A 17,805-nucleotide genomic window follows, 5' to 3' on the forward strand; every position below is an offset into this window, starting at 1 on the left:
GCCCAGCATACACCAATGAGAGGTCCGGCCAGGACCCTAACCACCTTAAAACCTACCCAGTATCAAGGGCCTGATTAAGGGTTCTGGCCGCCCTAGGCTAATACGGCCGCAGCGCCCCCCCCCCCCCCCTCCTCCTCCTCCGAATATATAGGTGTATAGGAACACTCCTGAATATGAATGTTCAGGTGTATTCTCCAGCATTCAAATTTAGACAGATTGTGCCATTGTCTCTTACCTGTTCTTGCTCTTCTCTCTTGCAACTTTGTTATCCTCTCACTGGCTTCTGGAAAGTTGGCGTCCTGTTTTGAAAATGCAAAAATGTATTATAATGCAAACCCTGAATGATTAGGCCATTTAGTTAAAACAAAACACTCCATTATGGCCAGCTAAAAGTACCCCATTGGACAGGCATATATAAGCAATATCTGAATATTTGTTGTCAATCAAATACAAACCTCTACCAGCCCCATCTCACTAATATTTAGTATTCTAGTGATTGCTGAGACCACCCATGTGACCACCACACAATCATGAGATTCTGCCCCCCAAAGCTGCTTTATTTTTTAAATACCCCCTGCAACCATTTTCCTTAACCACAACCCCCCCCCCACAGCCATTTTCCTTAACCCCTGCTGCAGCCATTTTCTTTACCTCCCACCCTGCATCCATCCCCCTTGCAGCTATTTTCCTTACCTCCACTCTGTTGCTATCCCCCCGTCACATCAAAACTCCCCCAGTCACATATATCAGCCCCCCTCCTCTGCCCTCCTTCATACATATCAACCTCTCTCCCTCCCTATAGATTTTCATGGCAGTCCCCCCCCTCCCACCCTATAAATTTGTATGACAGTCCCCCTCTCCCTCCCTATACATATGCATGACAGTCCCCCCTCTCCCTCCCTATAGATATGCAGGGTAGTCCCCCTCCTCCCTATAGATATGCAGGGCAGTTCCCCCCCTCCCTATAGATATGCAGGGCAGTTCCCCCCCCCCTATAGATATGCAGGGCAGTTCCCCCCCCTCCCTATAGATATGCAGGGCAGTTCCCCCCCTCCCTATAGATATGCAGGGCAGTTCCCCCCCTCCCTATAGATATGCAGGGCTGTCCCCCCCCCCTCCCTATAGATATGCAGGGCAGTTCCCCCCCTCCCTATAGATATGCAGGGTAGTCCCCCCCTCCCTATAGATATGCAGGGCAGTTCCCCCCTCCCTATAGATATGCAGGGCAGTTCCCCCCCTCCCTATAGATATGCAGGGCAGTTCCCCCCCTCCCTATAGATATGCAGGGCAGTTCCCCTCCCCCTTCCTATAGATATGCAGGGCAGTTCCCCCCCTCCCTATAGATATGCAGGGCAGTTCCCCCCCCTCCCTATAGATATGCAGGGCAGTCCCCCCCCATCCATATAGATATGCAGGGCAGTTCCCCCCCCTCCCTATAGATATGCAGGGCAGTTCCCCCCCCTCCCTATAGATATGCAGGGCAGTTCCCCCCCTCCCTATAGATATGAAGGGCAGTTCCCCCCTTCACTTACCTGTAGTTGTGCCAGCGTCGCTCCTCTCCTCAGATCAGCGATTGGCTGTGTGTTGCTAACCACTGACCACCAATGCTTTTGATTGTCGAGCCCTCAACCCCCCCGCGGTGACCCCCCCTCCCCCCCTGCGACGACCCCCCCTCCCCACCCCGAAAAAAAAAATGAATGAAGAAAAAAAAAAAAGAATGAAAAAAATAAATAAATACCCGCAGCGCCGCGCCACCCGGGACCCAGCGCCCCAGGCTGCAGCCTGGTCAGCTTAGTGGTTGATCAGGCCCTGCCAGTATCCAACTGGACCACCTCGCATTGGTTTCATCCCAATCAGTGCAGCAGTGTCCAAATGCAAACAAACCAAATCCATACAGTGGAGAACCCAGAACAGGCTCCCCAGATCAAAGTTCTGGCTAGCGTACACTAACGGGAGTTCCATCTGAGACCTACACCCCCTAGCATGTCTTCTGGGATCCAATGTTAAAAGTCTTTTGAAATTTCTGTCCAAATCCATCCAGTGGGAGGCTCAGAACAGGCTCGGTTGGTCAAATTTCTGGCCAGTGTACACCAGCGGGAGGTCCAATTGGATCTCTAAGCCTCTTAAAATCTGTCCGGGATCCCACTGGACCACCTCGCGTTGGTTTCATCCAAATCGGTACAGGGGTGTCGAGGATATTCACCTAGAAACAAACAAGCAAACAAACAAACTTCTTATTTTATACATATATAGATTATACTATAAATAAAAATGATTTCTTATTTAAGACATGGTGACTTAAACACTATGGGCCTTAAGTAGAGTCAGACGTAACTCTGACACGTAAGTGTAAAAAGCAGCCATAGTTAGGAAGTAGCTGCATTTAGGCCTCTTGGCGATGCATCTATTGCGAGTGCTTCTAAAATGGTGGAAGATCCATGCTGATGATGATGACTATCAGCACAGACCTTGCGGTAATATAAAATAGGAAAATAATTTAATAAAAATATCATCCGCCCAAAAAGCTTAACCAAGCCTAGTGCTGCCAGCCTAGCCTAGCATTAACAAAAAGCATTGGGTCCCCACAAATTTACTAGTTCCAGCACTAGATTTTGCCAGCCAGGACTGAAGGCACTATAGCAGGGAAACCCGCAACGTGCAGTCCTTCTGTCATAATGCCAAACCAACTGTTGGTCGGTCAGCACAGGACTGGATCGGGCCCACATCGAGTCCTATGCTGACCGACCTAGGTTTGATTTGGCATTATGGCAGGCGGACCCCACTCTGCATGTTTCCCTGCTATAGTACCACCAGGTATCCCACCTTTTTGTCCCATTGATTTTGCTATTACCATCCTTGTCTGGCAGGATTGGCTAAGATGTTTGGAGGAATCAATGCTGCTTTTCTATTATTATTATTATTATTATTATTATTATTATTTATTTAGTTATATGCCTTACTGGGCCACTGCAACTGATACACTTAAAGTCTATACATACTTAAAGTTTGCAATTTGTGTACTATTCTAAGTCTCACGCATCTAAAGATGTGACTTGGAATCCTATGTATTTTACAGGATGAAACTTACACTTACACTGTAAATGTATATTGAGTACGACGCTACAGGAGGCCCTATGAAGGTGCTTTATAATGCTCCAAACTGCACAGCTACAGTACAAAATCCTCTATGGTAACCGCATGTATATTGATTTGCAATGATGCACCTAAAAGTAAATGAGCTTAATAGGATAGGTCACAGTAGTTGGGTAAAGCAACAGTGCACTTTGCTAAATGCGGCCAGCACCTAGTTTTTCAGGTCCATGCAAAAACAAAAATTAATTTTGTGGAGGAAGATTAAAGTGAGACAAAAGGATGGAGAATGCACAATTTTAAGAAGCACAGTTAATGCCACTATACAAATGTAATCAGGACTAATAAAAACTGCAATTCTGGAAATTTGGAAGTCATTTGTGCGACTTCACTCAAATAGAATAAGTGTGATCTCATAATTTGTGCTATAAATAGTAAAATTTACAATTACATACACACATATTTTGATAACAGTCCAGGGACTTTTTTTTATTTAAGCCAGTTAATGTTCGACCTAGATCTGATCTTATTCACATGCCAGATAGACAAGAAAGCTAGTTGTTCTTTTGACACTTCAGAGCACAGATGTATCACAAAGGAACACGGGACCAGAAATCTCACTTTAATCTTTGTGGTCAAGTGTTTTTTCAGCTTACCTGCTGTTTGTCTTTGAAACAAATGCCCTTCAGCTATATTTCACATATTTTAACAATTCTAAAGCAGTGGTCTACAACTGCTGAATGGTCAGCTATAATTAGTGCTTATAATGTCTACATTCTTATGCAAAGACAGGTCACAGTAAACAAACTTGCATTAATTTAATCAGCAACTGGCAATATTTAATCACCTTTAAAATAAAATACTTGAGCGATTGTGTTGTCTTCATATGTGTCTTTCCGTTGACTACCAGGACCACTGCTGTTTTCCGTTTATACTTTTCCCCTTGGAAATTAGCAGGTTTAGTTTTCTGTTCAATGTTTTTGAGGCACGACACTACATCGCCTCCTTGATTAACACCAGCCACAGTCTGTTTCCTCCATCGCGTCCTTTCTCGACCTGAAACTTATTCAGTCCAATACTTAGGTCCTTGCGCCCCCTCCTTCCACAACCCCACACCTGAAATCTATATACCTGTGAGCCAAACTATAACTCTCCAGACCATAAGACCGCTGTGTATTATGGCACAATTAAACATTAATTTGTGCACTAATCATTTTTCAGCTTGACTATTAAAGCCCCCCCCCCCGGCTAATCACCTTGCATTATTAAAACTAGCTTCATTTCAATGCACCTATAATGCGGCTGCCATGTTGATGTACATTAATTTTACTATTGCTGCCACATGCTGATCCTCATTGTACTCAGTGCTTGTTTCTTCCAGGTCAAACATTCAAAATTCATGTTATTTACAAAGCCTCCCATAATGCTTCATTCTCCTACTTATCTTCTCTTATCTCTGATTACCTGTGCTCTTAGTCTGCCAATGACATATGTTTTTTATGTTCTCTTATCAATACCTCCAACTTCTGTCTAGAATAATCTCTAACCTGCAAAGCTTAATGCATGCCCTGAGACCACTTCTTTTCAGGGACACTTATCACACTTCCTAAATACCCTGGTATTCTAGCCTTTTGTTTAGTGGAAGATAACCTCCCCCCGCCCCCCCGCATCAACTACACCTACCCTCCAAAACTTATAGTTCATACAGTATTATTTTATACTGGGATCACATATACTTGAAAATTCACTGAATATAACATCAAGCACCTATGTGAGACATAACACCTTTATGTCTCATTTCTTTTATCGCCTTGAGAGTACAAGCTGCAGCAATCATGTCTCCCTCGCCTTTTATTTCATTGTTTTGCCATTTAGCTAATGATCATTTTTCCCTCTGATAGTATAAATGCTGCAGAATGTGCTATAGCGTATCAATAAAATAATGATATTGCTGGCTGCAATACATAAACCACCATGTGAATGCCACTGGTATAGGCCAACTGAAGATAATTAAAAATGGGGGAAAGAGGCCCTGTAACTATTTACTAACCCAATACTGACCCCCATATGCTGACACTTCACCTATTAAATGTCATGAAGACAGCTCAAGGAACAAAATCTTGCTTTTAAATTTGGGTGCAGTGAGACACTTCTTCCACTGCTTCTTAGACTACATTCACCAAGAAATGCCTCAGTCTGTTTAAATCTTCCAAAACAAAAAGGAGCAAACATTTGCACCCCCACATTTCACCTCATCTTGACACACAAAGCTATGAACTTACTTACAGGCAGGTTCACACAACAATCGGTGCATGAAGGGACACAATGGATAATGTATTATGGATCAGCTTTCGGAAGGTTAACAGAATGACCCTTACAGACTTGTTTATAGGTAGTAAAATTCCTAAATCTATGGAAGGACATATTTTAGTAATTTTCTGCAAAACTGGTACATAACTATTTGACAGTCATGTTTTGAAGCTTTTTTTCACAGTGTAAGGTTAATTACTTAAAATATGTGTTGGGTAATGAATTGGTATCAAACCAAAAGTTGGACAGGTTCATATTTTTAGTAATGATTATAGGCTGGGTATCTCATCTAGCACCAGAGCAATATCTTCCAGATGATATTGGCATATAAAGTAAACTGTTTCAATGTACCAGCAGAAATGTAGTTCCTCAGCACAGCAAAGCAAGAATGGTTGTTAACACGGGGTGTGTCCTATGACAAAGAAGCAGGAATTTCCAGATTTGATTTTAGGAAGACATTTAATAAACATCACATACTATACAATTAAATACATTAATAATATCATGCCAAGTGTTTATTTATAATGTCATATTTGATTAATGTAGATTGTAACAATGTGACAATTCACTATAGTACACCTATAGGATAAATAAAGGTGTTAAACGTGAAGGAAATGAAAACTATTGAATGTTCATCACTTTTGAATACCACCACGCAGGATTTTTCAATGTAAAAGAAAAACAATTTACTTTGTAAGCTTTACATGCAGTTTTCATATCATATATTCTATAAATAATAAATACATAAATAAAACATGCCAAATGCAGATCCTGAAGGACAATGCAATACAGTGTTATCAGAGCCTGAAAATATATATATTTTTAATTTGTGATATTGTACTTTTGCTCCATTGACAAGGATTTTTAAGGTTGCATCCAACAAAGTGACTTTCTGTCAAGGGGTCAAAGTTTTAGGGGTCTATTTATCAAGCGATGAAGAGCCAAAATGCCAGTGCTGACAAAAGGCTCTTTCATCACTTTTCATTATATAAGAAAGGGTTAACACTAGAGAAATCAGAGATTTCTCCGGCCTTCACCCCGTTAACAGCGCTTACCGCTATTCCCATAGAAATCTATGTGGACAGCACCACTAGTCAATTTATTAAGCTGCAAAAAGCTATACTTTTGGCAGCAAAGAATTGCCCTCTTACAATGGCCTTAGCTGTCTTTTATAATGGGATCCAGCTGAAGCCTTTCCGGCTTTGCTGGATTCCTCTCACTTAAAAGTGTTATGCGCATAGCACTTCCTCCATTAGGCTGCTCTGAATAGCAAAACATTTTCATGGAGGAAGGGGGTCTTCGCTGGAGCTCCCGAGCTGCAACAGCAGGGTAAGAGTTAACAGTATTTCATTATATTTTATTGATTGTTACTACAACATATTAGTAAATAGACCCCTTACAGTTTGATTTTTTTTATCTTCAATAGTACATTATTGATTTTCCAATTTTCTTAAAAAAAATAAGGGATACAAAAAGCACGAAGGGAAGGGGGCAAAGGGAGGACAGAATATAAAGGGGTATAAAGGAATACATAGTGGGGTAGGAGCACAACAATACAAAAATATAAATTCCCCACATAAAGGAGAGAACAAAAACATTTTACAATAGAAAGGTCACTACATTCACTGTCACTCAAGTATCTCTGGCTGTGTGGAATGAGGAGACAGAAAATGGTGGAAGATGGAGAATAGAATTAAAGGTAGTAGGGTGGGCACCCTCTCCCTCAGTGACATACATATGTCAGTTAAACCATTTGACTAACGGAACTGATGCTGCGGTGGAGTACAGCATTTCCACTGTCAAAGCTGTATTGAACTTTAGCCCCAGCAGGGATGGCGGGAGTGGGGCTTGTGGCTTGTGCAGCTATCAGAATATGACTGAAAACATATCTGGCATGTAGGGGAAATTGTGCGGATAGTGATGCAAAAGGACTACTTCAGGTGCCGGGGAAAGATTTTGCGCTGTCACTTTGTTAGTCAAGGCGAAAACCTGAACCCACAGTGGTTGGATAAGTGGGCATCCCAAAAAAAATAAGTAATAAGTCGCCCACTGCATTGCACAGACGCCAACAAAACCTGACTGGACGGGCTGCATTTTATCTAGTTTAACTGGAGTAAGATAAAGCCTATTAATTAATTTTATCAACATTTCTGTATGATCCACTCATTTGGACATATGGAACGAGTTCAAAGAGCCTCCCACTGATCACTACATAGATCCAAACCTATGTCAGATTCCTACTGCAGCTGTAGGTTGAAGAGTAGAAGGGATGGAAAAGCCATACCAAAGGGAAATACCGGCTTTATTATCCCCTTTCGTCAGTTTTGTGTGTATCAGGGCCGGCGGTGACCAAAGGTCCAAACCCTGTCTAGGGAGAAAGGTAAGCCAATGTCTTATCTGAAGATATTTCTAAAAATCCCGGGTAGGGAGACTAAACCTGTCTTGGAGATTCATGTAGCAAAGACAGTTTGTTATTTTAAAATGACAAACTCCAAAAATAAACACAGTCTTGGATCCTATTTTTTTCCATTATACAAATCAGAAGAAATATAATTTCATGTAAACTTAATTTAAATGTAAAATTCAAATCGGTGGATGTATCAAATGGAAAAGAAATCGTTAATTTGATTTGTCTTTTGAACTTTAATTGCCTGTCAAAACAAGGAATTGTATCATGTTAGAGTGTAAACATCAATGTTCACTTAGTGTAAAAGCACACACAGTGTGATCTCTTTACAGTATCTATTCCCTGTCCTAAAACAGTCTGCAACTCCTAATATGTGACGGCAATGGTCAAATATATAAACAATTGTAGAAATGTTAGGCTACATAGCATTACACTTTTCGTAGAACTGCATCACCTGTGCCTGTTATATTTAGTAATTAAACTGTGCTTTTAAAATGTTGTAAGATTACTCTTAGTAATATATATTTAATATATATTGATTGTATGCAGGAGATGATTTTAAAAATATGACTTAAGCTGAGTTACTCTATCACTTAAACAGGTTTTTCAAAATATTGAAATGTTTCATCTTTGTTTGCAAAACAAAATGATTTATAAAGGTTTACTGCAGGCGAGGTTCTGTAGAAGGTCAAAACGTTGAATAAGTTCTGCATTCACTCCTTAGAAATTATGCCGTGTGTCTTATGAAGATAGGTGCGACCTTGCACCATGATTTCTAAGAAGTCAAGCATGGCGAGGAAAAATATCTGGCTTCTAGTGAAGCATCCATATGCATTATAAAACAATATGACAGCAAACCACAACTTGCCGTGGTTCACTGACATGTGTTGCATTAAACAATTCAGTCGTGTCAACCCTGAACCATAATTTGGATACATGAATGAACACATTGCAAGCTTGGCCTTTCAGATATTCAGAAAAGATATTCATGTGGGCATTATAGAGGTACTGTCTTAGTTATACTGCTTGTTTCAATATTTTTGGTAGAGAGGAATTTGGGCATAGGCCTAACAAAATGATATGACATAACTGAAATTCCAACATAGATCATAGTGCAAATGTTATCTTACATGCTTACGGGATTTTATTAATTAGCTTAATTAACCATTTGATATCTGCTTTTCTAAGCTACTTTGATCATTTATGGCTTTGTAAGTGGTATAGCTTATTAAAATGATGCTTTGAAAGTGCAGTTGCTGAAAGCTTCTGATGATGCATCAGAGAAGGATGCCGTGAGGGTGAGGTTATCTTTTTGAACTTGTCAACATTTGTCATCAATTCAAATTCTAAGCCCCCACCTGCATAATGCATGATTCTAACCTTTACTAAAGCACATTTTATTTGCATTTGAAAAGAATCACTTTATAACAAATACATATGTGGGCCCTGTACAGACATAAAAATCATCTGAGACATGTTGGTATTTACAGCTAATGAGCTCTCATGTTATCGTTATCATTTATTTGTGTGGCGCTACACTAATCTGCAGCGTCAGAAAGCAAGGAAAACAAGACACATATAAAGAGCAGAACAGTAACATACAAGGTTGACAAAATGGTAAAAACATGAGAAAAAGTGCAAGGAGGCCCTGCTTGTGAGAGCTTATAATCTAGGGAAAAATGGGAACCAACTTGCCGAATTTCAGCCTATATAAATATGCCTTTTTATGTAAACTATCTCATTTAAACCATTGGGGTACAATTTACTTACGTAATTTTTTTCAAATTGTTACTGAACCATGTAGGCCAACTTGTCAGATGTCCAGGGCATCAGCATGGAGTTTGTTTTACATTAATTCTATTACAATTTTTCACTTTCTCTCTTTTATTTGTGTATGTATTTACCAATTATAGATGTGGTTGTTTGACAGAGCACAAATATTAATTCACTCATAGTGCTTTGGGCAAAACCCTCTCTTGCCCTGTCAATTTATTTCTATTTTGAAGTTTCTAGCAAGCATATCTAAGAGGTTCCCCACACAATGTTATTAGAGGGCTACACCTTTACATGCAGCTTCATAATACCTATTGTATGCAATTTTTTTTTTTTATCAGATCGTGTCTGCAAGTGGAATATATAACCCTGACATATAATATAGTTGTTACATAACTAACAAGCCTAAAGTTTTTGTTGATATCATTAAGCTATAAAACCATAGCAACAGTGGTACCAGCATATACCACCTGGGCCATAATTTATGATGCTTTGATTTGGTGCCGTGCATACTGCAGCTGCTATTATTGACTTAAATGATAACAATATAACAAAAGCAATGGGTGTGATCAACAGCAGGAATCCCTATACAATAACGACTCACTAGTAATGACACTAACGACTTCACTAGTGAACCTGATAAAATATGGATGTGTTACATCTTAACCATTTCCTAGTATATTTTCATTAATACATCGCTGCTGAGAATTTGCTGACCTAGAGAAGTTTAAATGATCATAACCTGATATTTCAAGTCTGTCAACTAATGAAGAAATGTTTTTGGGTCACATTTCATATTGAAAGTGATGACAAATACACATGTACAATTGCTGAACACAACTTAATCTAACATTTAAGCAAATAAAGGAGAATATGTTAAATAAAGGTTAGTTTTCGATTGTCCGAACTTCTGGGACATGTTGTGAATGAGAGGCAGCTGCATTGTATTTTTTGCTGGCCAATAAAATAACACATACATTGCATCAACTTTTTGTGTCATAATATTAAAATGTTATCTAATTGTATTTTTCTATGTTTTCCTTAGGTTTAATTTGATTTCTCAGAATGTCTGCAATGGTGGAGACACTATCGTTACTTTCATCTTTGCATGATGAAGGAAAATCTGAAAATGATATAGAACCTCACTATAAAGAATGGTACCGGGTGGCCATAGATGCACTAATTGGTGGAGGCATTGCTTCATATCAGGAATTTCTTGCTAAGGAAAGAGTAACAGAATTTCTTGCAGAAGATGAAATTAACTATATTACAAACCACATCCAGAAGCCAGTAGAGAATGTGGACAGTCCGCAGGGTGAATCAACAGATGATAATTCATCTTCTGGAACTTATTGGCCAGTGGAATCTGATGCGGAGGCTCCAAATCTTGACCTAGGGTGGCCTTATGTTGTACCCGGACATATAGGTGCTACAGACATAAATCTGTATTTTCATCCTCCAAGAGGACATCCACTCACCATCAAAGAAATGGTCAGAAAGATGATCAAAGAAGCAAGAAAGGTAAGATTAAATGTACTTACAGAAATAAAAGGGTACGTTTCTATGGCTGGACAGGGCAGTTGGCCAAAAACAGGCGTCATTCCCATTCTTTCAGACAAGTGGGAAAATGTAATGATCAATGTGGATGCATGATCTGCCTAAGTGGCACTGGTCACCTATATATGAATAAATAATATAAATATATATATATATATATATATATATATATATATATATATATGTACATGAGAATGCAGCCTATCAATTCTCTAAAGATCAATGTGACATGTCAGGCTAAAAATAAGAATTGGTTCCTAATTGATTGATAGATAGCACACTTGTAAGGGTCATTATAATAATTACTTTAAAACTGATGTATAATTTGCATGGACATTAGAAAAAGACAAGATAAAAACAACAAGCACCCTGATTAAAGATATCACATAAGTATGCAGTCTATCAATTCACTATATTAAAGCTTTTCTAAGTTACACTGAATATTTCTAAAAATCCTATTTATGCAGAGAAGTATACCAGATAAATATTAATTTGGCCTATTTTTTGTGAACATAGTTATACAAGATTATATTAGAATAGAAGCTTACAAATTATGAAATCTAAAGATCTCAAATGACAGAGTAAACTTTATTGTGTAAATATATTATTCATATCCTCAAAAAAAAAAAGTAGCTTTTTAATTGGTGCTCTGACATTCATCTATATACATTTGTTTCCAAAATAGTGTTTTGAAACACTAAAATAGTGCATAGTTGCCTACTCTCCTGGAATGTCCCGAATTTTTGGGAGTTCTTCCGAACTCCCGAGAAAGCAGGCAAACATCCCGGATGCAGCCATCTCCATTTTTGAAGAGGGTGGGGGTGGGACTAAATGTGGCATCGTGGCCCCAGCCCCTGGGGATGGGGCCTAATGGCGCAACACGCATGGCCACGCCCCCTCGATGGACCCCCTCCCGGACAGTTGCCTTCAAAAGTAGGCAAGTATGAAATAGTGTTTTAATTTATTAAGTCAAGAAAAACTTGACTTAATAAATTAACTAATTTTCCAAACCTGTGTATTATGTTGGTACACGGTTTTCATCTCTAAGTACTACCCATTTATTTTTTTCAAACAAAAAAATGTCATAACTATGACATTTATCATACCAGCATCAAGTTAAATAATCCCTTTTTTAATTATTTGGAAAATATATTTCTAAAGACAGAAAATGCATAAAAAGAATTGCTATATGTGGTGTAATGTAAAGATGACCAAAACTGTGGCAAATTTTCATGCAATTTAATATTGTTGTCATTAATATTTAAAGCACCAAAGTGCTCCTGAGTGTCTGGTAGTGGGGAAAACAAAACATAACATAATACAGGGCCATAGAAGGGGAAAAAGGGGAAAAGTCGGAAACAAATTGGGCCTGATTCAGTAAGGAAAGTAAAGCAAAAAAAATGTGTAACTTTGCACCTTGGCAAAACCATGTTGTATTGGAGGGGGTGGTAAATAAAATGTGAAGATAGATTTATAGTTGGGGTAGGGCATGTCCTACCTAGATCATCTTTTAATGTCAGTGTAAAAATAAAGCTATCAAGTATTTGTGTCCTACATGAAAAAAACAGCCAGTATTTATCTTATGTGCAAAATAATAAACTAATTTGCACCCCTTGCATTGTAACATGGTTTGTCCCGGAGAACATTTACTCCTTTTTTTTTTGCCTTACTTACCTTAATGACTCAGGCCCAAACATGTGCAGTGTGTGATTCCATTTTAAAGATAGAAATAAATGGTCACTTACAAAGCAGTTACACAGTGTACATAATTGTGGTGTATACAGTCAGTGGGGTACTTACTAATCATGGTGTTAGAAGTTTCCCACACATGAATGAGAGATAGGAGCCAACACTTGCATTGCTCCCCCTCTCCCTCAGTGGTCAAGGTACAATCTATCACCACGGAGCCTGTCACCAAAGCTCCTGAGAAATTGTGTGCCATTGTTTATGACATCATTTGTCCTTGCCTTCCTGAGAGATGCGGGCCACTGTACGAAGGCGAACTGTGCAGACTGCTGGGGCTTTACATTTCAGTAAATTGGCTACTAACATATATGGAAAGAACAGACTAGACACAGTTTGATATTAACAGGTGACCTTAATTAAATATTTTTTTTCTGTGCATTCTTTTGGGACTTTATATTCCACATATATATTGGATGTATCCTGCAGTGTATTGTCTGTTATTCAACAACAGAAGTATTTTCAGAATTGAATACGGTTGAATAGTTGAATACGGATGTGCATTACAATTAATTTTGTGTGCAAGGAATGCATGCAGTACAAAATTATTACAGCCATTGCAACTAATAATAATATTACTATTAATAATAGTAATAAAAATAAAAAATAATAACAACAGGGTTTATTTGCGATTTGTGACAAATGTGTAAACATATTTTGCACAAATACAACTTTGTTGCAGCTGCAGGATTTTTATGGGTATTTCTTTGATAAAAATCTGTAAAATGTTGTGCTAAGTGTTGGTGCAGACAAATATCAAAAAATGGTAATGGTGCATGCTCAAATGTGTGTGCATTTGCATATAAATATGTGCTGGGTCTTCATAGTTTTTGAGTTCAGAAATGTCTCCAACATTAGCATTTTGTTTTCATTTTATGTGTAATCTAGGTCATACCTTAGTACTGAACATGCTATGTAATATATCTTGTATGTGGTGTCTCCCCTACATTACTAGCAGGTAACAATCTTGAATGGCACTCCAACAAATAGCCTCAAAAGGGAAGAAGTTAGTGTCACTGTATATATATATACTGTACATATATGTCATACTTGCCAACTCCCGGGGGCGTGTACGTTCGCGGGGCGGGGCCAAAATGCCGCGATTAGCCTCGCCCCGCCCCCTCCCACGATTCTCTGTGAAATCTTGGATCCGGGAGATATTCCAGCTCCCCCGGGAGCCCGACCCGAATTTTGGGAGTTCGCAAGTATGATATATGTATATATATATATATATATATATATATACATATACATATATATATATATATATATATACATATATATATATATATATGCATAACCACTCATTTCCCCTTCATATAGGACCCACAATTTTCTGTCAATCTTGTTTGCAATTAGCCAATTTTTGCCGCCACATCAATGAAGCTCACAGCTCATTACTAGAGAGAGGTATAAATTCATTGAGTCACCCTGCAATGCGAGTTGGTGAGCAATTATAGACCAAGCTATAGGTAAGGGTTGGGGGTTGCACTACACCCATTTTCAGCATAGCAGAACAAGTTATACTAAAGGAGGCTTGTCCAAAAGTGGACAACCTGTTTTAAAAAGAGGAAGGTTGCTATAGGGGCTGAGACAGTAATAATTTGAGCAAATAAATAAGCTAATAAGAATTCCATCACTTCCTGTGTGAAACTGAAATACAATGTTCTATGGATTCTATTGTCTAAATATGTATTGTCTAAATATGCTGATTGCAAACAAATTTAAATTGAAAGGATATATTACTAATGCAGGAAATGACTGGGTTCACACACAATGCAAACTAGTCTATGTTTAACAAGCCTGATGACTAAACATTGAGTAAATGAGAACAATACTAATTAACGTTATATTTCTACATGCTGCATCCTCACAAGTGAATCATTAACTACACAAGCAAATTAAAAGGTAAACCAATAATTGTTCATATCTTAATTAGTGATTCAAAATTTCTCAAGAATGTAATTGTTATTAAAAATAGTATGCATGAAAACATACAAAAATAATTGAAAATATACATGTGCTATTATAGAGAAGTAAAATGATATTGTATGTTTTGATGTGTTACAAATTACAGAGACCCAAAAATGCTGTGATGTTAAAAACAAGTATTATATGCTGAGAATGCAATTTGCGTTTAACTTAACAGCTGCTTATCTTACAGATTAGCACTGCTACATTCACCAATCACAGCTAGATAAGATATTTTGCTAGGTACAATATACTGCAAATGCAAGGTGAGAAAACAAGGGATAGCCAAGAGGAGTGTATAAAAAAGGTATAATGGGGCCCAAGAAGTAATGGGAAATCTACCTGTGAAACCTATGGGCAATCTGACTCTGCCAACACTGCACCAGGCTCCTGAGTTTATGAGTAGAGACATCTTTTTCATCACTATATTCCCCAAGACCAAATACATTCTAAAACACAACACAGATTGGATAGGCACCATAAAGCACTTCAAAATGCTCTTCTACTAGTCTTTGGAGAGGCCTCCGCAAAGTGTACCTTGATGATACGCAAATATCTGAAGAGGCACTTTGTGCCAAGTTTAAACGTCACATCAAAGGCCAAACTTCTATCACTTTAGCAACACCCTTTTCATTATATTAAACATTTCCATTTTCTTTGGATTGATTTTAATCTATCATATAATTATTTTCTGTTCACATTTATTATAAACAGACATTGGGAACTGCAATGGGGAGCAGGTCTGCTCCATGTTTTGCCTAACTCTACATGGTCATCTAGAAGAATAACTCATCTGGAGTGAAAATTTTGGGGTGAACCTGGTCCACTATGGCCAAAATAATTATGACATTTTTTTAATTTGGTATTGGGATATTCACTCAAACATAAATGTATTGATGACTAAAATCACAACTAATGTAATCTCACTTTCACTCCTCTCAAATTAGTTTCCTCAATATCACTCTCCTAGTGATGGATAATGTTATCCATACATCCAGCTACTGTAAAGCAGTTGATACTAATAACTTTTTACATTATAGAAGCAGTAATCATAGAGGTTGTTTAAAAAATATACCAAATTGGTAACTTAGAAGACTCATAAAAATTGTTAAAAATAGATTCTCAACTAGAAATTATCAATACATTCTAAAAATTCCAATAATTACAGGACTGAAAAATGTATGTAATTTATTTTCAGATATAGCAGCTCATCAACAAGTAAGTAATATAGTAACTCAAAATCACAATATTCTCACAATCGAACCAATACTTAAATCCACTCTAGTTTCTGGTCCCTCAATTATATTTAAGTTTATAAAAACTGCAAAGTATCCTGGATCTTTGTTTCTTTATAGATAATAGATCTTTAGCACGTGAGACAATAGCTTCTTAAACAACATGGCTACTCACACCAATATTGGCCCATAATAAATTTGGTAGTTCAAAATGCATTACCTTTTCCTATACAACATATACAACAAATATTTTGAATCACACCTTACATAGCAAAAATATGTTATTAAATAATTTATTAATTTTAATACAAAATATGTAATATATATGTTTCAAGGCACCCATGGTTACCAATATATTGGGTGTACTCTCCATTGTCTTGAAATTTATTTTTTAGATCATAGACAAAATAATTTAAACAAGACAACTAACCATAATATCATTGTCATTTCCCTGAGATACATAAGAACAATCCACTTGATATTCAGCTAATAGAGATATAACACATTCCTATTGCACATAGAGGAGGAAACCATTTTCATTTACTTAGTTTTAGAGAGTATTATTGCATTCATTTATTTACACCCTAAGGGTCTCAATGTAATGATTGAGTTGGATTTTGGGTTATATTGGGTTATATATTTCCACAATAATCACTTTCACTCTCCCCCTACAAGTAATTTATGAATGAAATCACTCATGGTGTATATGGAGGTTTATACCGCTATAAAATCTGATGACTCAACTTGGCTGAAAAATGTAAAATAAACTGTTTTAAGTTTATATAGTATTTTATTTTCTACATTTACATACTTTGTTTTTATCATAAACGATTTTTATATAATAATATAATTTGCATGCTTCTGTTAGCCAGTTTGCACTACTCCGATTGCAACATGTTAGTTATTCGTAAATATTTACTAAAGGACAGGTGCCATTTTATTAATGAATAATTTAATGGAATTGAATATATACTACTACATATTTAGAATTTTACTGTACAGCAGAAACATTATTTGTAATGTCTAACTATTTTTCATGTGCTGCTGGATATTACATATCTGCTTAACACAGCTGGTACATATTGAACACCGCAAACTGATAAGACAGCATACATTTAAAAATTGGGATTCTGGTGATGATGATGATGATGATGAGGAGGTGAAGGTGAAGTGCAGCGTTTGCACTGAAAATGTGTTAAGGAAATCACATGTATTTGCTATCCAGTCAGCTTCCTTCATAGCAGCCATGGCTATTTCAGTCTTGTGGACATTACCACTGATTTACCTGCAAGATACAAGGAGACAGATATACACCTCATGCGTGTAAGGCTAACTATTAGAGAGACTTCCAAGCTCCGTAAATACATACCAGTATAACTATGATGATCATTCAGGCTCTCTCAATAATGACTAATATCATTTTGGACTTTTCAATCTGATTTTCCACTGTATCATTGACCACTAAATCCTGTTGGATATATTTATATATATATATTAATAAAAAGTAAATTTTACTTAGTATGATGATGAATAAAATATTTCTCTTTCAGACAGTGTACGTATATATATATGTTACCCATATAAATATATATATATATATATATATATATATATATGTATATATACATATATACGTACACTGTCTGCAATAGAAATATTTTAATCTTCATTATACTAAATAAGATGTATTTTTTATTGTACAAGTTTCTGCAATCTACT

The 17,805-nt window shown here is 37.4% G+C and overlaps 1 protein-coding gene across 1 annotated transcript in view; it reads left to right on the forward strand.

Moving 5' to 3' along the window:
* FAM83B (family with sequence similarity 83 member B) overlaps positions 1-17,805 on the forward strand; it is a 54,815-nt gene that overhangs the window by 8,016 nt on the left and 28,994 nt on the right. The window contains exon 2 of the mRNA XM_075202516.1: positions 10,626-11,101. Within this exon, the coding sequence (XP_075058617.1) occupies positions 10,646-11,101 (456 nt within the window). The 5' untranslated portion in view covers positions 10,626-10,645. The remainder of the gene's footprint in view (positions 1-10,625; positions 11,102-17,805) is intronic.

This window comes from Mixophyes fleayi, chromosome 3 (genome assembly GCF_038048845.1).
Source record: "Mixophyes fleayi isolate aMixFle1 chromosome 3, aMixFle1.hap1, whole genome shotgun sequence".
Classification (NCBI taxonomy): Eukaryota; Metazoa; Chordata; class Amphibia; order Anura; family Limnodynastidae; genus Mixophyes; species Mixophyes fleayi.